At 41.4% G+C, this 24,137-nt stretch overlaps 1 protein-coding gene across 2 annotated transcripts in view; it reads left to right on the top strand.

Moving 5' to 3' along the window:
• Positions 1–21,079, top strand: part of LOC141108193 (mpv17-like protein 2) — a 29,898-nt gene extending 8,819 nt beyond the window's left edge. The window contains exons 2-6 of one of the 2 annotated variants that reach the window (XM_073599548.1): positions 5,875–6,105; positions 7,764–7,925; positions 10,158–10,234; positions 13,688–13,816; positions 20,589–21,079. In XM_073599548.1, the coding sequence (XP_073455649.1) occupies positions 5,919–6,105; positions 7,764–7,925; positions 10,158–10,234; positions 13,688–13,816; positions 20,589–20,693 (660 nt within the window). In that variant the 5' untranslated portion in view covers positions 5,875–5,918 and the 3' untranslated portion in view covers positions 20,694–21,079. Of the gene's footprint in view, positions 1–5,874; positions 6,106–7,763; positions 7,926–10,157; positions 10,235–13,687; positions 13,826–20,588 lie in introns of both variants that reach the window. The other variant, XM_073599540.1, reaches the window with a different exon arrangement.
• Positions 21,080–24,137: the final 3,058 nt, after the last annotated feature.

Raw genomic sequence — 24,137 nt, 5'->3', positions numbered from 1 at the left:
TGGCGCCTATCTTCCGCTTCCGGTCCGGTGCAGATGCACTATGGGAGTCCGGAAGCGGCTTATAAAGCCACAAGTGAGGAGCTGCACACCAGAGATGGAGGACTCAGCGTCTGCAGCGGTGGGGACAGGCACAGGCGCCAGTAAAGCTCAGGTAGGAGCAGCAGCTTAAGTCTGCCTTTCTTCCTTTTCCTGGGTTTGGTCTATTTTCTTTTTTTCTCTACCCCCTAGTGGCAAGGGGCCTGTCTGGGCACTAGAGGCTGACTGGTTTTCTTCTTAGTGCACCTATGGGTGATTCTTATGTTGCTGAGACCGGGTCTCACTAAAAGGTCCCCTGGTTTTTTTCCCTTTTTGTTTTTTCTCTCACAGGCCAAAAGCTCTGACCCAAAGAAGAGATGTCCTTCTTGCAGGGCCAAAATGGGAGAAAATTGGAAAAAAGTCTTATGCAGTACATGCATCACTTCTTTAGTTAGGGAGGAATCAGCTTCAGTTTGTGATGACCTGGTTGCCTCTGTAAAGAAGGAACTATACGCCACGATTCAGACTTTTCGTGACTCCTTAGTCAATCCAGCTGCTAGTCAGCCATCCACGTCTGAGGCTTCCCAGGGTTCTATTTCTATCCCCATGGTAGAAGCTTTACCTGAAGGCCCCTCTGAGGGAAGAGCAGTCCCCTGCCCCTTCCATTAAAGATTCGGAGGAGGAGGGTGAGGAAGCGGAGGTGGCTCCTTCCAAATTTAAGCTTTCCCTAGAGGAGGTTGACGGACTCCTTAAGGCTATCCATGTTACACTTGGCTTAGGTGAGGAAAGGAAGGAGTTATCTCTTCATGACCGCATGTATGTAGGTTTAAATGAGCCTAAGGGGCGAACATTTCCGGTTCATTCGGTCATTTCTGACGCCATTACTAAAGAATGGCAAGATCCAGAGAAAAAGCCCTTCTTTTCCAGAGCCCACAAAAGGCGCTTCCCTTTTGAGGAGGACCCTTCTGCGGTGTGGAATAAGGTGCCCAGGTTGGATGCGGCCTTTTCACAGGTCTCAAGATCCACAGACCTGTCTTTTGAAGACATGGGGGTTCTAAGAGATCCAATGGACAAACGCATGGATCTTTTGCTCAAGAGATCATGGCAATCAATCATGAGCAATTTAAAACCAGCAATGGCCACAACTTGTGTAGCCAGGAATCTGGAATACTGGGTGAACCAACTTAGATCTCATATAGTGGCAGATTCCCCCAAGCAGGAGATCTTGGATTCCTTCCCTACCCTGATTTCTGCGGTTGCTTATATTGCAGATGCTTCGGCTGAAGCTATCAAGATGTCAGCTAGGTCTGCAGCTTTAGCAAATGCTGCGAGAAGAGCTTTATGGCTAAAAACCTGGCCAGGTGATACAACTTCAAAGAATAAACTTTGTGGTATTCCCTTTTCGGGTGACCTTCTTTTTGGCCCTGATCTAGATAATATTCTAGACAGAACTGCCGATAAGAAGAGGTCCTTCCCGGTCAAAAAGAAAAAGCAGACCCCAAAACGTCTTTTTCGACCTCAAAAAACTCAACAGCAACAGCAGGAAAATAAGTTTCAGGGCAGGAGGAAAAATTGGTCTGCGCAAAAAGCAAAGGGCAAAGGAGGAATTCTCTTCCGTCCTCCTTCGCAGGCCGAAAGCTCACAATGACTCATCTCTGCGGGTCGGCGGAAGATTACGAGAGTTTCTTCCGCAGTGGTCAGGGATAACTTCAAATCAGTTTATTCTGACCACTCTCTCGCAGGGTTATACTCTCGAGTTTTCCAGAAGCCCCCCAAGAAGGTTTCTGGTAACAAATGTTCCTCGAGATCCAATAAGGGCCCTGGCCATGAAATCCTCTCTGGAGGAACTGATGCAGCAGGGTGTAGTAATCCCAGTGCCACCAGAAGAATGGCACGAGGGCTTCTATTCACATGTCTTCCTGGTAAAAAAACCAACAGGAAGATTTCGTTTAATTCTCAATTTAAAGCCACTAAACAGAGCCATCAAATACAGAAAGTTCAAGATGGACTCAATTTTCACCGCCAGAAATCTTCTGACTCCAGGTTGTTTCATGGCATCAGTGGATCTAAAGGATGCATACCTGCATATTCCAATCTCATCCCAGTCCCAGAGGTTTCTCAGGTTGGCGGTAAGGTTGGAAGGCAGAATTCAGCATCTGCAATTCAGAGCCCTACCCTTCGGGCTATCATCCGCACCCCGAATTTTCACCAAAGTAATGGCAGAGGTCCTAGCTCCGCTGCGTCTTCAGGGAATCGCAGTAATTCCTTACTTAGACGATCTGCTATTTTTCGCCCCCTCAAGAGAGGAATTGAGCAATTTAAGCAGAGCATGCAGCCATCTGGAGTCTCTAGGTTGGATCCTAAATCTCCAAAAATCTTCCCTGGAACCATCTCAGGAGATTCGGTTTCTAGGGTATATAATAAATTCGGCAAGCCAAAAAATTTTTCTTCCTTCAGAGAAGAAAGGAAAAATCCAGGATACAGTGTCTTTCTTGCAGACCAACCAGCAGCTGATGGTAAGATTGGTCATGTCAGCCCTGGGTGTTCTGACTTCGTCAATGCCAGCTGTTCAGTGGGCAAGACTACACTTCAGACATCTGCAGGCTTTTCTTCTGAGATCTTGGGATCACAATTTGGAATCCCTAGACTCAGAAGTAAGAGTTCCAACCCAAGTGAAGAGGTCACTATGGTGGTGGAAAAGGCAGGATATCCTATCGGAGGGGTTAGTCTGGGCCTTTCCAATCGGAAAAAGGCTGACAACCGATGCCAGTTCCTGGGGTTGGGGAGCCCACCTAGAAAAGGGTTTCACTCAGGGAAACTGGTCCAGGAAAGAGGCGACCAAGTCCTCAAACTGGAGAGAGCTTAGGGCGATCGACTTGGCTCTGAAGTCATTTGCTCAGGGGCTTCGGGCCCAGCATGTCAAATACAAACAAATACAAATACAGACAATGCCACGGCCGTGGCTTATATAAACAGGCAGGGAGGTACAAGGAGCAAATCGCTGCAAGTACTAGCCATGAGCATTCTCCGTTGGGCAGAAGGACACTTGCTGTCTTTATCAGCAGTCCATCTAAAGGGATCCCTGAACGGGGTGGCAGATTTCCTGAGCAGAAACCCCATTCGGGAAGCAGAATGGTCGCTGAACCCAGAGGTTTTCGCCATGATTGTCGAGAAGTGGGGGCTGCCAGAGGTGGACCTGTTCGCCTCAAAGGAGAATGCCTTGGTTCCGCAATTTTTTTTTCCCTAAGCAATCATGACAGGTCACTAGGAACAGATGCCTTGGCGTATCCATGGAGATTCCATCTCTGCTATGCTTTCCCCCCATTCCAGTTAATTCCCTTAGTATTAAGAAAGATTCAAAGGGAAACGGTACCGGTTATCCTAATCACGCCTTTTTGGCCAAGAAGGGCTTGGTTTTCAACCGTTCTGAAAATGGCGGTCAGGCCTTGTTGGCATCTGCCCCTCAGGCACGATTTACTATTTCAGGGGCCAGTAAATCACCCAGAGGTAGCCACTTTGGCGCTCACAGCCTGGTATCTGAAGAGCAGCTCTTAAGGAGCAAAGGTTTTTCCAACCGGTTAATCTCAACGCTATTATCCAGTAGGAAAAGGGTGACTAGAAATATCTATTCCAAGGTCTGGAAGGTTTACAACACATGGTGTAATTCATCTGACCAGGACCCAGGGAGTCTTGTTACCATTCTGGAATTTTTACAGGTTGGTGCTGACAAGGGACTAGCAGTTAGTACCTTAAAGGTACAGGTGGCTGCGCTAGCAGTGTTCCTAGAAAGATCGGTGGCCTCAGATCCATTGGTAACCAGATTTTTCAGATCCCTTACGAGATCCAGACCAACACCACTTAAGTTGTTTCCCAAATGGGATCTGTCGATAGTCCTCCAGTCTCTAACAAGGAGTCCCTTTGAACCTTTGGAAGAAGCACCACTCAGATATCTCACTTTTAAGTCTGTGTTTCTGATTGCCATGGTCTCTGCACGCAGGATCAGTGAGCTTAATGCTTTATCAGTTAAGGAACCCTATTTATCTATCTTCCCAGATAGGGTTATACTTAGAACAGATCAGAAATTCTTACCAAAGGTAGCTTCAGTACAAAATCGTGTTCAGGACATTGTACTTCCGACCTTCTGCCCCAACCCAGTAGGGGAGAAGGAGACTTGTTTTCACATGTTGGATGTTAGAAGAGTTTTGTTATGTTACTTGGAAAGGACAAAGCTCTTTAGACGTTCAGATTCTCTGTTTGTGCTATTTTCGGGCAACAGGAAAGGTTGCCAGGCTTCTAAAATCTCTTTAGCAAGGTGGCTGAAGTTAGCCATTTCAGAGGCTTATTTGCATGCAGGTGTGTCTCCTCCAGCAGGAATTTCTGCACACTCAACAAGAGCATTAGCGGCCACTTGGGCAGAGAGAGCTGGTGCCACCCCTGAACAAATCTGCAAGGCGGCAACATGGTCGAGTTTTCACACATTCGTGAAACATTACAGGCTGGACCTCACATCTGCTAATGATCAGGCGTTTGGCAGAAAGGTCCTGCAAGCTGTTGTCCCGCCCTAAGGGGGTAAGTCTCTGTTATCCTCTCAGGTGCTGTCCTGAAAGACGCCTTGGGAAAAACCAAGTTAGACTTACCGGTAACTTGTTTTCCAGAAGTCTTTCAGGACAGCAACATCCCGCCCTATTGTATTGTATATACTATGCTGTGACTAACGTATGTGTTTGTGTTCCAGCCGGGGCCGGAGGTCTTCTCTACTACAACTGAGGTATGGTGGGGAGGCGCCTCCCTTTAAAGTTTGGAGGAAGAAGGTGTTTCCTGTTCCGGTGGGTGGAGTCGCTATCTCAGGTGCTGTCCTGAAAGACTTCTGGAAAACAAGTTACCGGTAAGTCTAACTTGGTTTTTTTTCATTTTTTTTTTTTTTTTTTTTTTTTTTTTTTTGTGTTTTATAGCCGAAAGTAAAAAATGTTTGTTTTTTTTGTTTTTTCAAAATTGACGATCTTTTTTTGTTTATAGAGCAAAAAATAAAAACCACAGAGGTGATCAAATACCACCAAAAGAAAGCTCTATTTGTAGGGAAATTTTGTTTGGGTACACGGTCGCACACCTGCGCACTTGTCAGTTAAAGCGACGCAGTGCCGTATCGCAAAAAATGGCCTGGTCTTTGAGGGGGCAAATCCTTTTGGGGCTGAAGTGGTTAAAGCAGTATTAAATTCAAAAACAAACATGAAACTTATTGCAGCTTGCCAACCTTTACATGTGGTGGCTACATCAGTTTTTCTTTTTTCAGGCTTTTTGTTTTCCCCCTTTATTTTCACCTGGTGATCCGACCAGTAACACACTTCCTGTCTTGGGGTGTCCCCACTCTGGATGGAGGGGCAACTGAGTCTCCTTCGAAGAGTAGCATTGTCAGTCTGAGGAGAGGGTAGTGTTAGATGGACTAGCTAGCAGATCTAGATGGACTTGACTGACAAATTAAAGACAAACATCAGCTAAAACTTTTAAGCAGTTATAGCAAACAGTTTTTAGAATAAAGGTTTACATAAATAAAAGCACCCCTGTCAGTGTTAAATGGTTTGTCTCAACATCTGCTACATCTGCACTACAGCTTCTTGTGTTAGAAAAAAATAGACTTACTGGCTGGATCACCAGGGGATAATAAAAGAAAGTAAGTCTAAAAAAAAAAAGAAACCTAATGCAGCCATCACATCTAAGAATTGTTTAGCTGCAATAAATGAAGTTTTTTTTGTTTTAACACCACTTTATTATTCTTTAATCTTGGAGCATGTATGGAGGTTTCCTTTAAAATGGAAACATCAGTTTTTAAAGTTTGCTTTATTTTCCGTTTTTATGTTGCAGGTCGATGCTGCAGTGTTTCTTGTGGTTGGTGACATTTGGGCAGGATGCTTCCCCAGGGTAGATTATTGTTGGCTCGAATGTCTGGCTATTGGAAGCCCCTCTTTACGGGACGTTTTTTGTTGGTCACCAACACGGTTAGCTGTGGAGTCCTGCTGGGTATTGGTGATACGATCCAACAGACAAGAGAACAGCGAAAGAACCCAGAAAAAAAACGGGACTGGCTACGAACAGGTAAATGTGTCATTGCTACAGGCTGTAATAACAAACCAGGAATCTTTTTTTTAAATAAATGTAATCTAACCTTTATGGTTTGATCTCACCTGATGGTGGTTTGTATTGGAATTTACATTCTCTCCTTTTTTCCTTCCAAGCAGTCTACATTTTTATGGGAGTTGCTTGTATTTTGAAGGTGCAGAGTCTTGGGCTACCATCTTTTTTGTACTCAAAGTCCCCTTCTATGTGGGGTGGGCTCTGCTAGAAGTCCGCCTACTCAGTGGGGGATCTGTCCGCTGATCCCCCGCTGAGCAGGTGGATGGCTTGTCCATGTCTGCTTTTGCTTATGCAGAGCGGACACAGACGCGTCCCACTTTTTTCTATGGGCGGTTGGATGTAAACGGACCACCTGTTGATTTACACCTGACTGTCATTCGATCCGCTAGATGGACGAGGAACACCCTCATCCATCTGTTTTTGGGTGTTATTCCAATTTTGGCTGCGAAAGTGGAAATGCACTTTAAATCTAGGAAATAAAATTACGTGTCCAAATCTGCTACAAAGTTAAACCCCTTTCTGTCCTCAGGAAAGTAAAAACAATGTAAAATGTTGGGGTAGAATACATATGCAAAAGGTGTGGAACTAAAGGGGCTCCAAAATGGGAGGGAGGACACTCTGCAACTCAAGGGGCTATAGCGGTGATGGCAAACCTTGGAACCCCAGATGTTTTGAAACTACATTTCCCATGATACTCAACTACACTGCAGAGTGCATGAGCTCCAAAACATTTGGGGTGCCAAGGTTCGCCATCACTGGGCTATAAGGATGGAAAGTCTCTAGGACTGGAGTTAAAGCTGAGCTCAGTCTTGCACAGTTGTACAGGCACCTCTCCTGTACTGAAATTGCTTACTCTGATTTCACTCCTCGCTATAAACTTCTCACACTTATTAGGTTCAAAGTAATTACTGGTTTAAAAACAGGTTTTTCTGCTAGTAAAACACCAAATCTCAAAACACAGCTCTGTCCTTACGTGGTTAAGCACTGATTTAACTTTTGGGAATTCATTCTCGCGTCCCTCGTGGAATCTTTTGTGTCACTCAAACACATGCACACGAGACAGGCCGTCATTCCCATAAGCTGTAGTAAGCATTTAAAAACATTTTGTTGGTGTTTTGTGCAATTTTACTAAATATTTCAATTTGACATGTTTAACTTTTAAACTTAGAATTTTTTTCGGCACACTACAGAAAACAACCAAACTAAATGGCGACTCACAATCAACTGAACGCCATAGAGTGTTGCTTGTTATGCAGGTTCAAACATGTTCAAGGTCACCACGCATGCAGTTCTAACCGGTTCTGACTGCTTTGATTATTAGGTGGGATCACTGTCTCGTTATTTAATAGACACACCTTGTACACTGAAGCTTAAAATGCATAAAAAAAGATGACAAACTCTTCTTTCAACATGTTGTTGAAAATGGCAGATACATGCTACTAGTGTGAATAAAGCGTTATACCCCTACCCACTCTCTCTAACATTTGAATAAATGACTGAATTTAGCATCTAGGCCTGCTGTAATGTTATAACACAGGTAAACGTTAACAAGTATTGGTCTTTCTAATCCAGGACGTCCGTTTTTCACTGTTCATTTGTTGTCTACTCTTTCCTTTCAGGCCGCATGTTTGTCATAGGCTGCTCAATGGGCCCGATTATGCATTTCTGGTACTCATGGTTGGATAGGACCCTTCCTGGCCAGGGGATGAAAGTGGTGTTGAAAAAGGTGTTTACTGACCAGCTAGTGGCTTCCCCATTCTTTGGCGTGTGGTACTTTTTAGGTAAGATTTTAGGATTATTTTTTAAAGGACTCTGTAATACTACTCCTCAGTGCCTTATTAAACATTTCACCAGTTGCATAGTCTTTAAGTTTTGCTCTAAAGAACAACTACAGAATACACTTTTTGGCTGGGGGGGAATGAGAGAAAAAATTGTAAAATTAGTTTTCTGTTTTAGGACCTGCCATGTGCAGAGCGTGTAAGAAGATTTTCCTGGCCATCGCCCTGGGGAAATTACTGACCCTGCTTGGTCAGGTTATCATTACAATTTGCATCTGCTCAATAAGAGGGTTTTTTTTTTTTTTAATGGTGTAAATAATTATTACAGGCACACCATATTTCTTTCTTCCATCTAGCTAAAGGTAGTGTGTATATGTGCTACATTAGGGACTAGAGGGCTGTGTTGTTAAAAGGGGCTCACTGTGTACGCAAGCTTTAGATTTATTTTGAAACGAAGGTCTCATGCACAGAGGTATGCTCCAAAAATATGCTGCCAAAATTTGCCTCTAATCTCACGTATTTGTGTGTTTTTATAAGTGTATGACTATAAAATCATTCTATTGGCTGGAATATTAATTTATTCTAGCCACTAGAATAAATATATATGCGCGTTTATGCATGTAAATTATGCTCAAAAGCACTTCTCCAAATCAGCTTTGGGGATTTTTTTTTTTTATATGTTCCTGAATGCTGTGTGTTCACACATAAGCAAGCGCCTGTGCATGGCTGCATTATATAACATGACGCTGCATTAAAAAAAGCCAGAGGTCCCTAGCAGCAGCTGTTTTTCTGCCCATGTGCATGAGCCCAAATTATGCAAGTTTCTTAGATATACAACAGCAGCAGATGCCTGCTAGCTAACAGCTCTAGGGAGGTAGGATTTACTGTGCAGGCTTCAAAATCTTCTCTGCTCTACCCACAGTGGGATCAGGAACATCTGACAACCACAGCCATAAAGGTGTATCATTGTTCCAGCTGTGAATACATGTTTAATGCTTAGTATATATTGTATATGTGTGTATGTTATATAATATACTGTATATTGTGTATGTGTGTAAAATATATATATATATATATATATATATATATATATATATATATATATATATATATATATATATATATATATATATATATATATATATTTATAATATTTCTCAGCTATGACCACCGACCTTACATTGTCGCTAAAACAGCCCTGACCCATCAAGGCATGGACACCACTAGACCTCTGTGCTATGTTATCTGGCACCAAGCTGCGAATAGCAGATCCTCCTAAGTCTTAGTAAGTTGTGAGGTGGGGCCTTCGTGCATCAGACTTGTTTTTCCAGCACATCCCATAGTTGCTTGATTGAACTAAGATCTGGAGAATTTGGAGGGCAAGTCAACACCTCAAACTTGTTGTCTTTCTAAAACCATTTTTGCCATGTATCAGGGCCCATTAGCCTTCTGAAAGATGCCACTGCCATCAGGGAATACAGTTTCCATGAAGGGGCGTACATGGTCAGCAGCAACATTTAGGGAGGGGGTACATGTCAAGTAACATCCACATGAATTACGGGACCCAAGGTTTCCCAGCAGAACATTGGCCACAGCATCACACTGCCTCTGCTGGCTTATCTTCTTCCCATAGTGCATGTTTGTAGATGTAAAAGAAAAACTAATTCAGACCACCACCTTCCATCGCTCCATGGTCCAGTTCTGATGGCCATTGTAGGTGCTTTTGGCTGTAGATGTGGGTCAACATGGGCTGACACAGCTCCTTAAACAAACTGCTATGCCCATTTTTTTCTTCTTTCAAGTCATCAACTTCACGGACTTGCTGTCTAATATATCCCATTGACTTTTTCAGATGCCATGGTAGCAAGGTAATTGTTCGCTTACATTACCCTGTCAGTGGTCATAAAGTAATAGCTGATTAGTGTATATATAAACTGTCAGAAGGCTGCAAGCAGCAAACTTTTTCTTCTTTTTGGCATCGGCTGTTAACCAAAAACTGATTGCCATTTTTTTATTTATTTTTTTTGGGTGGGGGAGAACATTTTACAATGTATGGTCAACTTTCACATTGAGCTTAGGAACAGTTTTTACTAGTAATTTGTGGCAAATATTAATGAACATCCCACTGGGTTGTCATAAGATTGTATATGATTTCATGTTTGTTGCAACATAGCTACAGCAGTCTTATTTAAGTGGCCATTTTATAAAAAGCAATAACTGTATTCTCATACACAGGTATGGGTTCCATGGAAGGGCAAAGCTTGAATGAGAGCTGGATAGAATTCAAAGACAAATTTTGGGAGTTCTATAAGGTAAGGAAATAGTAAGTTTAAGTTATCTGCTTGGTATAATAAAAGCAATCATATTTAGCCAATAGGTCTAAAGCCCAGCTAAGGCTAATTCTTCCTTTAAAAGAAAAAAAAAAACCAAACTCTTACTAGGGATGAGACCAGAGTCAAGTGGCCACTAAGCCAGCCCCTTGTAAAACTCTTGTGTCCGTATGTAAGGCCCCTTTCACACTGGGGCAGTGGGGGCGTCGGCGGTAAAACAGCGCTATTTTTAGCGCTGTTTTACCGTAGTTTTTGCGGCTGTATTCGGCCACTAGCGGTGCGGTTTTAACCCCCGCTGGCGGCCGAAAAAGGGTTAAACCCGCTCGTACAGCGCAGCTATAGCCACGGTATTACCACGGTATAGCCGCGCTGTCCCATTGATTTCAATGGGCAGGAGCGGTGAACACACCGCTCCTTCACCGCTCCAAAGATGCGTCTCGCAGGACTTTTTTTACCGTCCTGCCAGTGCACCGCTTCAGCGTGAAAGCCCTCGGGCTTTCACACTGAACAAACAGCGGAGGCTGTTTAGGGGCGGTTTGCAGGCAGTATTTTTAGCGCAATAACGCCTGCAAACCGCCCCAGTGTGAAAGGGGCCTAAATGTTATGTATGAACAAAACCTTCTTGCAGTGGGCTGGTTCAGAAACCCTTGCATCTGCTACAATCCCCCTATGTTGTATGTTAATGGTTGCAGTAGTAACAATGAACTTGTAGCAGAATGGTCCCCCAGACTCTACAGTTTCATGAACAGTTGTGATCCGCAGCAATTGCGTCCATTCTTAAAAGAATGCAACTGCCTCACAGACTGCCCTCGACCACTACTGTGTGCTGTCCCTCTGTGTGCTATCCGCTGTCTCTGCCATCTCAGCACAGTACTGAGCACTGATGGAGATTGGTAAAGATGAAAAGCATGTTTACTAATTTACATTTGTGAATGAACAAGGAAGCATTCAGTACTGAGCACTTCCGTTTTGAGTGTTGGTTAACGCTGGGTGTCAAGGGACAAGGAGATTGAGGACTTTGGTGTCCGTGATCTTTTTCTCTATCACAAGGGGGGGGACCATCCAAATGCGTATTAAGGGCCAGTTCACACCACATGCAGTCCAGTGCGTTTTTTTTTTTTTTTTTTTTTTTTTTTTTTCTGCATCAAAAATGCATGGAAAGTAGGTTATATGGTTTTCAATGGCATAGTTCACACCAGTGCTTGCAGTTCCAGTGCGTTTCAGTTCCAGAAAAAAAAGTAGAACATGCTGCATTTTTTCTGCACTGGACTGGAACGCTGTAAAACACATCAAAACCGCACTGGAACGCACCTAAATGCACCGAAAACGCAGTGCCAAAACGCACTGGAACGCATCAAAAACGCGCATGCAGAAAAGCACCTGGAACGCATCCGGACTGCGTTTCTATGGTGTGAACTGGCCCTAAACACAGAATGTTTTGTGATTTTCACCACTGTACAAAAAGGCTTAATTTAACGTGTATAAATATTTGTTATTAACTAATTAACGTTTTCTTGCTTTACATTTCGTAGGAATTTTGTAATTTTGTGTTTGTGCGCTAATAATAATTTTGAGTATTTCTAGCAAAAATCTAGTTTTGATAAATACTGTATTTGTACAACTATCAAAGGACCTTCGGTGGGTATAGAAAAGAACACATGTCAGAGAATGTATTTAAAAAAAATTCAAGAACAGGATCGCTGAGTTGGAAAAGATCATCCCCTTGTGTCAGTATTTTGTTGAACCACCTTTTGCTTTAATTACAGCATTTAGTCTGTTGGGATATGTCTCTACTAACTTTGCACATCTAGACTTTACAATATTTGCCCACTCTTCTTTGCAGAACTGCTCAAATTCAGTTAAATTTGATGGTGACCTTTTGTGGACTGCAGTCTTCAAGTCATTCCACAGATTTTCAATGGGATTTAAGTCTGGGCTCTGACTAGGCAATGCAAGATGATTCACATTTTTCTCCTTTAACCACAATGTGGTCATTTTTGCTGCGTGCTTTGGGTCAATTCCATGTTGGAAGGTAAACCTTCTCACTGACAACTTTCTAGCAGAGGGCAGCAGATTTTCCTCAAGAATTTGATAGTACTTTGCCCCATCCATTCTTCCTTCCATCCTGACAAGTGCTTCAGTCCCTGCCGCAGAGAAACACAGCGATAACAGGATATTAACACCTCCATGCTTTACTGTAAGAATGGTGTTATGTGGCTAGTGAGCTGCATTGGATTGGATTCCTACCAGACTTCAAGGTGCGTTTTTGGCAAAGCTCAGTCGTGACTGCATGTGGCCTTTCTTGAGGAGTGGCTTTTTCCTTGCAACCCTCCCATACAAGCCACATTTGTGGAGAATAATTTGTGAATATTGTCATATGCACACAACGACCACTCTTTGTCATAAATTCCTGCAACTGCTTCAGAGTTGCTGTAGGCCTCTTGGTAGCCTCCCTGACTAGTTTCCTTCTGGCTCTTTCATTCAGTTTGGAACAACGTCTTGATCCAGGGAGGGTCTGTGTTATACTAAATACCTTACACTTCCTAATAATATACTTCATTGTGCTTCTAGACATTTATAAAGCCTTTGAAATTATTTTGTATCCATCTGCTGACTTGTGCCTGTCTTCAACAGTATCCTGGAGATCTTTTGACATTGCATTGCCACCCATAGTTGATTGTTTATTTGCTTCAGTTGCACTACCAGGGACTGAAATGCTCCAGGAAAGCTCTTTTCATGCTGAGCTAATCAGAATGACCACCGCTGATCACATTTGAAAGTCAGATGGCTTTGTATGCCTTTGAGAAGGTGATTAGCTACACCTTAGTGAGTTTACAAGTCCTTTTCAGGAGGAGGCAATCCTTTTTCCAACTCAGTGATTCTGTTTTTGATTTATTTTATTTTTTTTCCTCTGACATGTAGGTGTTAAATCTTTCACTTGAATGTTATAAGGTGCAAGTAAATACAGCTGGATAAAACATACTGTATCTGTCTTCATTTCAGGCAACAAAATGTGACTATGTAAAAATGGGGGGGGGGGGGGTGATTCTTTTCTATACCCACTGTACAAAATCTGTAGCGCCATTTTCATTCTACCAGTCTCGTGCTTTCATAAAATGTATGGTTTGGGAGGTCTTTTACTAACTCTGATAGCTATATGTCACCAGAGGTGAAAAATGGAGAGCAGGGCCTGGCATGAGAAGGGTTTTTAAACTACAAATATAGTTTTCCTTCTAGTAAATGTTTTCATTAAATTTTTGCTTTGACATTGTTGTTGTTAAGCGCAATGTTAATTAACATGTACATAAAAATGTATTCATTGATTCCTCTTGTACCAAATTGTAATGTAACTGTAATGTCTGCCTTTATTTTGTTTGGCACTATATAAATCCTGTATAATATAATATTAACTATACACTTCTGTTTTTCTTATAGGCTGATTGGACTGTGTGGCCGGCTGCACAAATGATCAATTTCTACTTCCTACCTCCAAGATTTCGTGTTATTTATGTCAATGTGATCACACTAGGATGGGACACATACCTTTCTTACCTTAAACACAGGGTGAGTCTTGTAAGTTAACTATAACTACATAAAGTGTTCTGTTCCAAATACTGGCCATTCATGTTTTAAATTTGCTTTCTGTCAGCTTTCAACCACAGCCATTGTTTCAGTCGTTTTCTTGTTGCAAGTGACAAAGAAAAAATAGATTTAGGCATAGAAATACATAAAAAAAAAAATGCCTTTGAAGTTGCACTGTAGTGGTTTTGTTTGATCCAAAGCACAGTTTTGATCATTTAATTTGAACCTTGGGCTTCAGAAAGATAGAAATTGCAAAAAGAAAATAACAAAATGTGTTGCCAACATTTGCAATTTCTGTGTAGCTGCTTTTCTTTTGACAAACAGGATTAAAGTAGAACTGTAGGCAAAAACGTATTTTTTTCATTTTGGATAGAGTAAAGAAGGGTTATAACCAGGGGCGTCCAATAAGGGTGCACATGCGCCGCCGCCGCCCCCTCCCATCCATGCGTCCGGCCCCTTTCAGGACACTGACGCATGTTTTCAGCCATCTGTTTAGCTTTATGTCTATCAAAGTTCTTGCGATAAAACCAAGGAAGCTTAGACTCCTGTAGTGTATCAATGCTTTACTAAACAGAAAAGCTCCACATACAACTGTAGGATACACAATGCAACACAATTCATAGCTTACAAAATATGCCTACAAATATAAGCATATACAATATGTACGCATTAAGTAAACTAGACAGTTACTCAACTTAGGGTTTAAGATGTTATGTCCTTCGTGGTTCCTTGCTCAGTCCAACTCAAAACGTCTCCAAAGTTCTTGAGCTCCTCGCATCCATGTCTTCCTCTTTGTCCTTCCAAACACATCTCTTGTCCGACCACATGTTTCTTTCAAAAGACCCCAAGCCCCTCCCACCAACTTCCTGTATACCAACTTCCTGTCTCAGCTCCAAAACCTATCCAACTGGTTTATTTACATATCAATGGAGGGGAAGAGACTCTTTAAACATATGCTCTTAAAAGTCTAACCATATTATTCTTAAAGTGATTAAGAGCCATAGCAAAACATACCACCTCTTGACTTTATAGCATAGTATAGAAAACTTCAACATCTCTTTAAAGCACGGGTCTCAAACTGGAGGCCCTCCAGCTGTTGTGAAACTACAAGTCCCATGAGGCATTGCAAGGCTGACCGTTACAAGCATGACTCCCACAGGCAGAGGCATGATGGGATATGTAGTTTCACAAAAGCTGGAGGGCCACCGGTTTGAGACCCCTGCTTTAAAGCCTTTTGTCCAGGAAAGGGCGAAATAACCCCCCCCCCGTATTGTAAATGGGAGGAAAAAAATCCCTTTCGAAACATGTGTCTCCTGGAGATCATAGGCCTTGTCTACCTTGTAGCTGACTCAACTTGGCCATTTGAGCTGATCAAATCCTCAGCTTCCCACTTATGGGAAGTAACAGTGGCACATGTTCTACTTCTGCTTACAGGCTTCGGGCCTTTGTCCTTTGTTAGGGTATCATTAGACTTGTTTATGAGGGCTGCACACCGCTCATTCAAATCTTCAGCTTAGCCTACAGGGGTTTGAACACTCTTTCGAAGCCACTGCAGGTTTAACTTTGATTACCCTCCTTTCTAAATCTTTTGCCTTGCTTGCAATTTCTTCCAAACACTTGGATGCTACTGCAAGCTGCTCCTTCAGTAAATCTTTCTAATTCTGAATTTTCCCTCTTTTCAGATTCAATATGTAGAGCATGCAGGAAGTGCAAACCAAACACAGCAACTGCCCGCGTCTCTCCCTTACTGAACCCAAAACTTTTGAGACTAAAATCTGAGAAAAGATCAGAGACTCCAACCCAAGCTCTGTTCAAAGGAGAAGCATATCCAGCCAGCTCCTTTAGAACAGACTTCTGACTATTTGTGGCCCAGGTAGGAAGGGTACACGCCTTCAAGTCCTCCTGGACACCAGAAACCTTTGCAGCCTTACTCTTTCTAAACAGTGTAAGCAGCATTTTCCCCCAGCACAAGCAACAAAACACACCACAGAAAACGGGTCTGCTTCGGTTGAGATTTTAGCGCAAATCCTGGCACAAGCCCCCAATGTTTTGCTTTGCGTCTATCTATTAAAGTTCTTGCGGTATAATCAAGGAAGCTTGGACTTCTGTAGTGTATCAATGCTTTACTAAACAGGAAAAACTGCACATACAACTGTAGAATACACAATACAACACAACTCATAGCTTACAAAAATATGCCTACAAATATAAACATGTATCATATGTACGCATTAAGTACACTAAACAGTTACTCAACTTAGGGATCAAGATGTAATGTCCTTCATGGTTCCTTGCTCAGTCCAACTCAAAAGTTCTCAAACTCTCCAGCTTCTGGTAGCCATGTATTTCCCCATTGTCCTTCCAAACACTATCTCTTTTGCAAGCACATGTTTCTTTCAAAAGCTAAATCTCCAACCCCTAACTCCTGCTTACATCACATCCTACAGAGGACATACTGTTGGCTCAGCTCCAAAAACCTATCCAACTGGTTTATTTACACATCAACGGAGGGTGTGGAGGGGGGGGGGGGGTTGTGCTAGCTTCTCTGCAAACATATGCTCTTAAAAATCTAACTCTATATTATGGCTATCAAGACAATACAAATGGCCATAGCAACACACCATCTGTGTCCCGTTGTGGAGATTTACCTTCACTCCCTGCCCCATAGTCAAACAGGAAGGAAGAGAAAATCCCTGCAGAATTAGTTTCCTCACTAGAAGATTTTGCCTCCTATTATTTTTCTAGGGGCAACCCAAAGTTTGGGATTTTCTTTACTTTCAATTATAATGGTAAACAGGACAAATAGAGAGGGGGAAACTCCTTAATGGGGGCACAGACAACAATAACAACTGACAGGCATTCTAATCCCTCTCTGTCCAAAACTAAAAAAAAAAGTTTTGCCTTTTAGTTATATTTTAAGTACAAATGAGATGTGAATGGATTTGAGCGCAAGTTCATTCATTTATAGCAGGCATGTTTGCAAGTGCACATAGGTTCTCTCAGAAATACCAGATGGAGCCAGTAGGGTAATTCATGTTAACTTGTGATAAACACCAATGCCAGGCACCCATGTACAAATTTCTGTTGTAATTAATTTAACCCTTTTTTTTCTTCATCTTGTCCTGTGTGAAATGAAACATTGTTGGGTAGGAGTCAACAAAAAAGCAAAAGTGAATTCTACTTTTGACCATCTGCTGTGTTTTTTTTTTTTTTTTTTTTTTTTTTTTTTTCGTGTGAAATAAACACCCTAGAAAGTGTTCTTTAACTCGGGTATCATGGCCAATTCCAGTGTGGCCAAATGCTGTTCAGGTTGGGCAAAGTCTATTTGATCAATTATTTGACTTGGAGGAGGTTCTAATTCAGATTCAGGATTACATGGCCAGATTGTCTAAGCCACATTGGCCATGGCTTTATGGAACTAGGGACGGTACATTGTCACCCAGGCCATTTAACTTTTGCTGGTGTCCTGCCTGCCTCTGTTGTTGGCCTACCTGTGTCTTGATCACAGTATTAGCAGGATTCAAATTCTTTTACTGACCATATGCTCTACTGCTCAGGCCCAGGCCTACCTATCCAAACTACACCCACCCCCAGCTGTGGCACCCGCATCTTGATCGCAGTATTAGTAGAATGCAGTTTCTATTACTGACCATACATTCTACTGCTCAGGGCCAGACCTACCTATCCAAACTACACCAACTCCCCCCCATCCCCCCCCTGGCTTTGGCAGTGTAATGTGTCAACAATGCATGCCTAGCTGCTGGGTGGGGTGTGTTTTTTGCCGACACCTACTTTATTACTGACTGCTGCTGGTAAGGTATGTGTGAGAATTGGCCTGGGCAGCAAGTGGTTAAGTGTATGTCCATGCAAAACGTTTTTGGATAAAATAGGGAGGAGTTGGATATTAGGTTTTTATTGCTGTTTGTGTCATTGAAACAGTAACTGATGTAAGAGGAGGAACAAAAACATGGGCAGCAATATAAAACTAGATTTCAACCCAAAAAATTGTCTTGTTTTTGTTGTGCTTATTCAGGAAAGTTTTCCTGCGCAGTATTTATAATTAAGTAATTTTTAACAATTATATTTTTTAGATACAGATTCAATATATTATGACCACAGTCTAAAAATATGAAATTTATTCACCAGACATGTAATCATACAAAATAGTTATATATATTGGTTGACATAAACAAACGTTACATAAAATTAAAATGCAGAATCCGTTACATAAAATCTTGAATATCAATTGAAATACCTGCTAAATTGGCGTGTAGTACCTGTTTGATGTAATATAACAGTGATAAACTTCCCTGTAGAATCAATAACCTTGTAAAATGACAATTGGACAGAACATCTATATTTCACAAATTCAACCATTACTATACTCCAGGTAAGTAAGTGGTTAACAGCATGAAATAAAATTAGGCGTTATGTCATAAAATGGAAACTTCAAAATGAAAAATATATATTGAAAAATAAATCTTTAGAGAAAAATCTACAAGGCGGTTATTGATTCTGGAGAAAAATGATCAATTGTATAATGCTTAATAAATCAATATTTAGAAGAACACCAATGAATATAAGATAAAATTAACACAACATAATTACCTGTTCCAAAACGGCTACTGGTCTGAATTGCTGGTTACCAGAGTTTTTAGAATGGCTGCCAAGATGGATACTCTTAAAGAGGAATTACTTCTTGCGACCCCCGAATTCCAAAGCATAAGGTGTTCAGGAATCTTCATGAATGTAAAAGCGTGAGTAGATGAATGGTGTATGTGTATGATTGATGGTAATCAGGTATTTGTGAATGTTCTTGAGTGTCTTCCTAGCATCTCCCTTGCTTCTCCCTCTAAATACCATCTCAGACAATAAGATCATAAAATGATAATAGGCTCAGTCCAAAAGGTATGGCTTCTTTTCCATTTGTTAAAGAAATTTAAAGTGGAGGGCCACCCTAAAATAAAAGTGCATCAATATTCTTAAAAGGAAAAAAAAAACAAATTTGAAAAAAAAAAATTTAACTTACCTGAAACCCCTGTTGCTAGGCAGTCTTCCTAATCTTCCTCTTCCTATTCCGCGGCGCTTCCTCCTCTTCGGCGAGCGGCCCCGTTGCCTTCTGGGACATGTGTGTCCCCCAGGAAACAACGTGGTCATTCACAAAGCACCGCGCGACTCGCGCATGTGCTGTAGGAAACTGGCAGTGAAGCCACAAGGCTCCACTGCCTGTTTCCCTTAGTTAGGATGGCGGTGCCGGCAGCTGATCCGATGGACGGATTGGCCTCAGGGGGCCGACATCGCGGGCCTGCTGGACAGGTAAGTGTCCTTATTAAAAGTCAGCAGCTACAGTGTTTGTAGCTGCTGACTTAAAAAAAAAAAAAAAAAACGGCCAGAACACCCCTTTTAGTTGACTTTTTAGTGAGTTTCAGGTAATATCACCTTCAACCACTAGGCATGTCTTAGAACAGAAAAATGTGTTCTGAATTATCTGACTGTTTGACTTATACAGAAGTTGCCTCTTCATTACATCCCGTTTCATTACTACCACTTTTGGGACTCAAATCCAGTTTATTTTGTATTTTTTGGTTTCAGCTGTTATAACAATGTAATTCATATAAGATCCACCACGGGTTTTATATCTGTATGCTTTATTGCAAGTTTATCCTTACTAGTCACCTTTTATAGGTTTACACTTTGCAGTTTATTGTACCTTACACTGCTTTGCACTCCTGCCCGCAATATACTACCACTCGTGACACTATATATTCGTTTTTTTTGTGTGCGACACTTTTTTTCATTTTTACAGTGGTGAAACACACAATATTTATTATTAAAAGCTTCTACACGTGAGAGACTAGTCTATTTAGAGATGGATTAGCTATCTACACAGCTCCTAACATATAACACAGTAGGATTTGCAGGACAAGGGTGTTTTTATGTGATAATAGTCTGTATAACCCTTTTTTCTATGGCTGTGTTTGTCGTTTTTATCTACCCACTGATATAGGTAAACCTCTTCTTTGTTTTGTGAAATGGGACATTATTATTCAAGCAACTCTGTTTCAACACAAGGGTTGTGTAATCTACAAATAGTTAATCCATTGAAAACTTGGAAAACAGATGACTTCACAAAGACCTTAAGCCTGGTTTCACACATGTGCGAATTGAAGCTCAGGTTTCACTGGGGAGATAACAATCTCCTGTTCAACGGATTCATTGCGTTTTTGCTGAGGATTAGAGAGCAGGGAGAGGGGGAGGGAGAGAGGGAGGGGGGGGGGGAGAGGGGGAGGTGTAGTGAGGAGAAAGAGAAAATCCTTGTTCAGAACGCAATGCATCTGCGAATCAGATGCGTTCCCATAGGAGATAATAGGCTTGTAGTTCGCACCGCAATGCCCAAAAAACGCACACGTTTTTTGTGCAATGCGCAGTGCGAATGCAACGCACATATGTGAACCAGATACATTCATATGAATGTATTTTAAAATGTCCTGCGAATTAGATGCGGTGTAAGCCGCATCTAATTCGCATAGGTGTGAACCCGGGCTTAGTTCATCTGTCTTGTCTTGAGGCCTAACTGAATTTAACCTCTCCAACAGAATATTATAAAATGTATTTCTTCTTTATAATTACAACATTTTGTTCAAGCTATTTCTCTGTATAGAAAATTAAAATGCGAATATATTTCATTTTAAAGCTATAAATTATTAAACATTCTAGGAAGTAAATTTTTCTTTTGTGTTTTTATCATGTACAGCCTGAAGAACCTGCTGAAGAACCAAAGAGACAAATTCCAGAAGAAACTGTGCCTGCCACTACGATGTCCACTCCGTTGCCAAAAACTCTAGATAAAAATGTCTAGGGGGAAAGTACTACTTGTCCTATAAATCTGCCTTGTGCATACCTCTGACATATAGATATAATTTTATCTTTGATGCCATAGCACCACCCAACTTTCATTTTTTTTTTCTTGCAAAACTAAGCCTGATTTTGATCTACAAACACATTTTGCCATTTATACAGTATTTTATATCTAAGTTCAAAGGTGTCCTTTAAAATACAATTGTTAACCACTAAGATGTCAATTATTTTGCTGTATATTTCTGAATTTTCAAAAGAGGCTGGTATTCTTGTGTACTGATATGTAAAATTCATGGGGATACTAAATAACTATGTTTTTTATAATTGGTGCTTATTTTTATATTTTTGTTTGTAAATTATGTATATAATTAAACATAATTTATTGTGCGCATCATTGTCATTTTTGTTCATCTAGAACCTGATGGATTATTAATGCGGGAAGAGAGAGATTTCTCTGGAGAGTAATTAAAGCATTTGTGATTTAACCACTTCAATACCAGGCACTTTCACCCCCTTCCTGCCCAGGACAATTTTCAGCTTTTAGTGCTGTCACACTTTGAATGACAATTGCGTGGTCATGCAACACTGTACCCAAATTAAACTGTTATTTTTTTCACACAAATAGAGATTTCTTTTGGTGGCATTTAATCACCGCTGGGTTTTTAATTTTTTTTCGAAAAAATGTGGTCTTTATTTTCTGTCAGAAAATTTTGTAAACTGGTAATTATTCTCTGAAGAGTTGGCAGTAATATGCAGCACTGATAGGCAGTTATAGGCGGCACTGAAATTCAGCACTGACTGGAATTTCTGATGGGCACTGACTGGCATCACTGTTGGGGCTGCACAGATAATCAGGGCACTGATGATCAGTGCCCTGATTATCTGTACATTCTCCCCTGTAGGGAGATGCCGCTGATCGGCTCTCCTCACCTCACACTCGGTCAATGTGAGTCGAGGAGAGCCGATAAATGACAGCTCCGTGTTTTACATGTGATTTGGACACAGACGATCACATCGGTAAAGAGCCACATCATTGACTCGTTACCAAGATTGCTGCACAGCAGGTGGTTACCGAGATCGCTGTGAGACTGGGGCGACATATGACGTCCTTCCAGAACGAGAGGGGATCCTGCCTGCCGTCATTTGTCTATACTGCAAGCAGGAGCACGTTAAAGGTACAGAGAAAAAGCCAGTTGCCAAGTGTACAATCATATCAAACCTTGTTATGTACATATGGTCACAATAGCAGACGGTAAAGCGGTCTACCACACTATTCTTGCAGCTCAATTGCTTGGAAACCCCACCGGTACTGCAATAGAAATAAAATGGGCAAAACTGCACTACATAGTGCAGCAAAGTTACTTAAAGGTTTACTGACTTTCTGATTGTTGGTACCATTCTGCAAATTATATAATCAATCAAATGAACTGTTATAGGGCTAGTTCACACCACAAAAATGTCCTCCAGATCGTTTCTGCATGCGCTTTTTAATGCATTTTTGATGCATTTCCGGATTTTTTTTTTTTTTTTTTCCCTGGTTTGTTTTTTGATTATTTCAATTGCAAAATCTTTATTTTGATCAAGACGATGTTTCCAGGTCACTTTTCCTGTTTATCTCTTGGAATTGTCCTTTTGAGTGCTGTGTAGAGACTATGTCTGCACTTGCAGACTTATTCATGATTATGGCCATTGTACTGCTGAGACTGCATGCCCGTAAGAGAAGTTGTTATTGGGTGCATCCACTGTTGATGGAGCAGGAAAGTAAGGGCCAGTTTTGGACACTGTATGTAGACCTTCGTCGACACCTGGACAAGTTCTTTAACCTTACACGGATGTCAATTAAAAGGTAAGTATCACAAATGTTATTTTTTTAGGTACATTTTGTTTAAAATATGGGATAGAACACCTGGAACGTGTCTGGACGACAGGTATATTTATTTTTTTTAAATTCTTTTTATTAAACATTTTTAAGAGAATATATATACATATATATTCAGACATTGGGATCATGTCAACGTGACATGCCCCCAAGAAAACAGTGGCCTCGCAGGGCCCAATACATCTATTCTGACTAACATAGTCGCTGACTCACTATTAAACTCCCCCCTCCCTTTCTTCAACCCCCCCCCCCCCTTGTCACAGCTCATAGTGCATAGTGAGTTATTAAGCCTATTTACAATTCTGTTTTGTTTACTCAGATTTTCCATTCTATACTGTCATCAATGTGTAATTTATCAGTGTATTAGGTTCCAACCAACATGTCACTATATATTTTTATAACACAGTATTGTTTTCTTGTAATATAACGCTCAGGTCTCACTTCCTGGTACCTTATCTGGATGGACGAACCCCTAGGAGATCTTCATTTAACCCACCGTAGTATCAGACTCATACCAAACTTTCCACACTTTGTCAAATGTTTTCATACATCCCCTTGCCCTATACGTGGTTTTATAGTAAGGCAGCATGGAGTTTACCAACCGCTTCTAAAAATTGATATCAGGAACACTTGCATTTTTCCATTTAGGCAGTATGGCTTTTTTCCCGTAGAACAATAAAATGGTAAGTAATGTTCTTAGTGCCCTCGTTGGGACCACCTCTACCAGTCCCAATAAACACACCCTCACAGTCATAATAAGTATAATATTACCGGAAGGATCTTCATTTTGAGCAGACTCATTCTACCTATTAGGGAGAGTGGTAACTTGCTCCAAGCCTGTAATTTCTGTTTGAGGAGGGTCAATAGAGGGAGTAAATTTAGAGGAAAGTAGTCTTGCACCTTAGCGGTAATTTTTACCCCAAGATATTTGAGGGATGGAACCCATTGCAATGGCATGTCTGGAACAACTTTCTCCCTAGCTTTGATGTCTAATGGTAAAATTGACGACTTATTCCAGTTCACTCTCAACCCGGAGAATTTGGCAAATTTATCTACAAGTAGGATCTTCAGCACCGCCTTCAACGAGGCATCTGGGTCATTTAGAAACAGGAGCATGTCTCGTCTGCATATAAAGCTAATGTTTTGTGAATTGTACCTACTTTAATTGCCTGTACTTCCCCAGAGGATCTCAGTGCGGTGGCCAGGGGCTCCATTACCAGGGCGAACAGGAATGGGGACAATGTGCAACCCTGTCTGGTGCCCCTGCCCACCTCAAAGAAATCAGATATCACAGATCCCAATCTGATAGCTACTCTGGGGCTCCTATATAACATAGAGATCCATTTTCTAAATTGCGGCCCAAATCCCATGACTTCCAATACTTTAAACATGAACAACCAATCAACAGAGTCAAAGGCTTTTTCAATGTCTATTGACACTACAATTCTGGTGTCCGTTTCCATGGGTGGAAGTTGTAGGTGGATGAACAGTCTCCTTAGGTTTGTATCAATCGATTTCCCTGGCATGATCCCTGTCTAGTCAATGTTGACTATGGTTTGGATAACC

The sequence above is a fragment of the Aquarana catesbeiana genome, linkage group LG01 (genome assembly GCF_042186555.1).
Source record: "Aquarana catesbeiana isolate 2022-GZ linkage group LG01, ASM4218655v1, whole genome shotgun sequence".
In the NCBI taxonomy this organism is placed as follows: Eukaryota; Metazoa; Chordata; class Amphibia; order Anura; family Ranidae; genus Aquarana; species Aquarana catesbeiana.
This window is presented reverse-complemented; position numbering and strand designations above follow the sequence as displayed.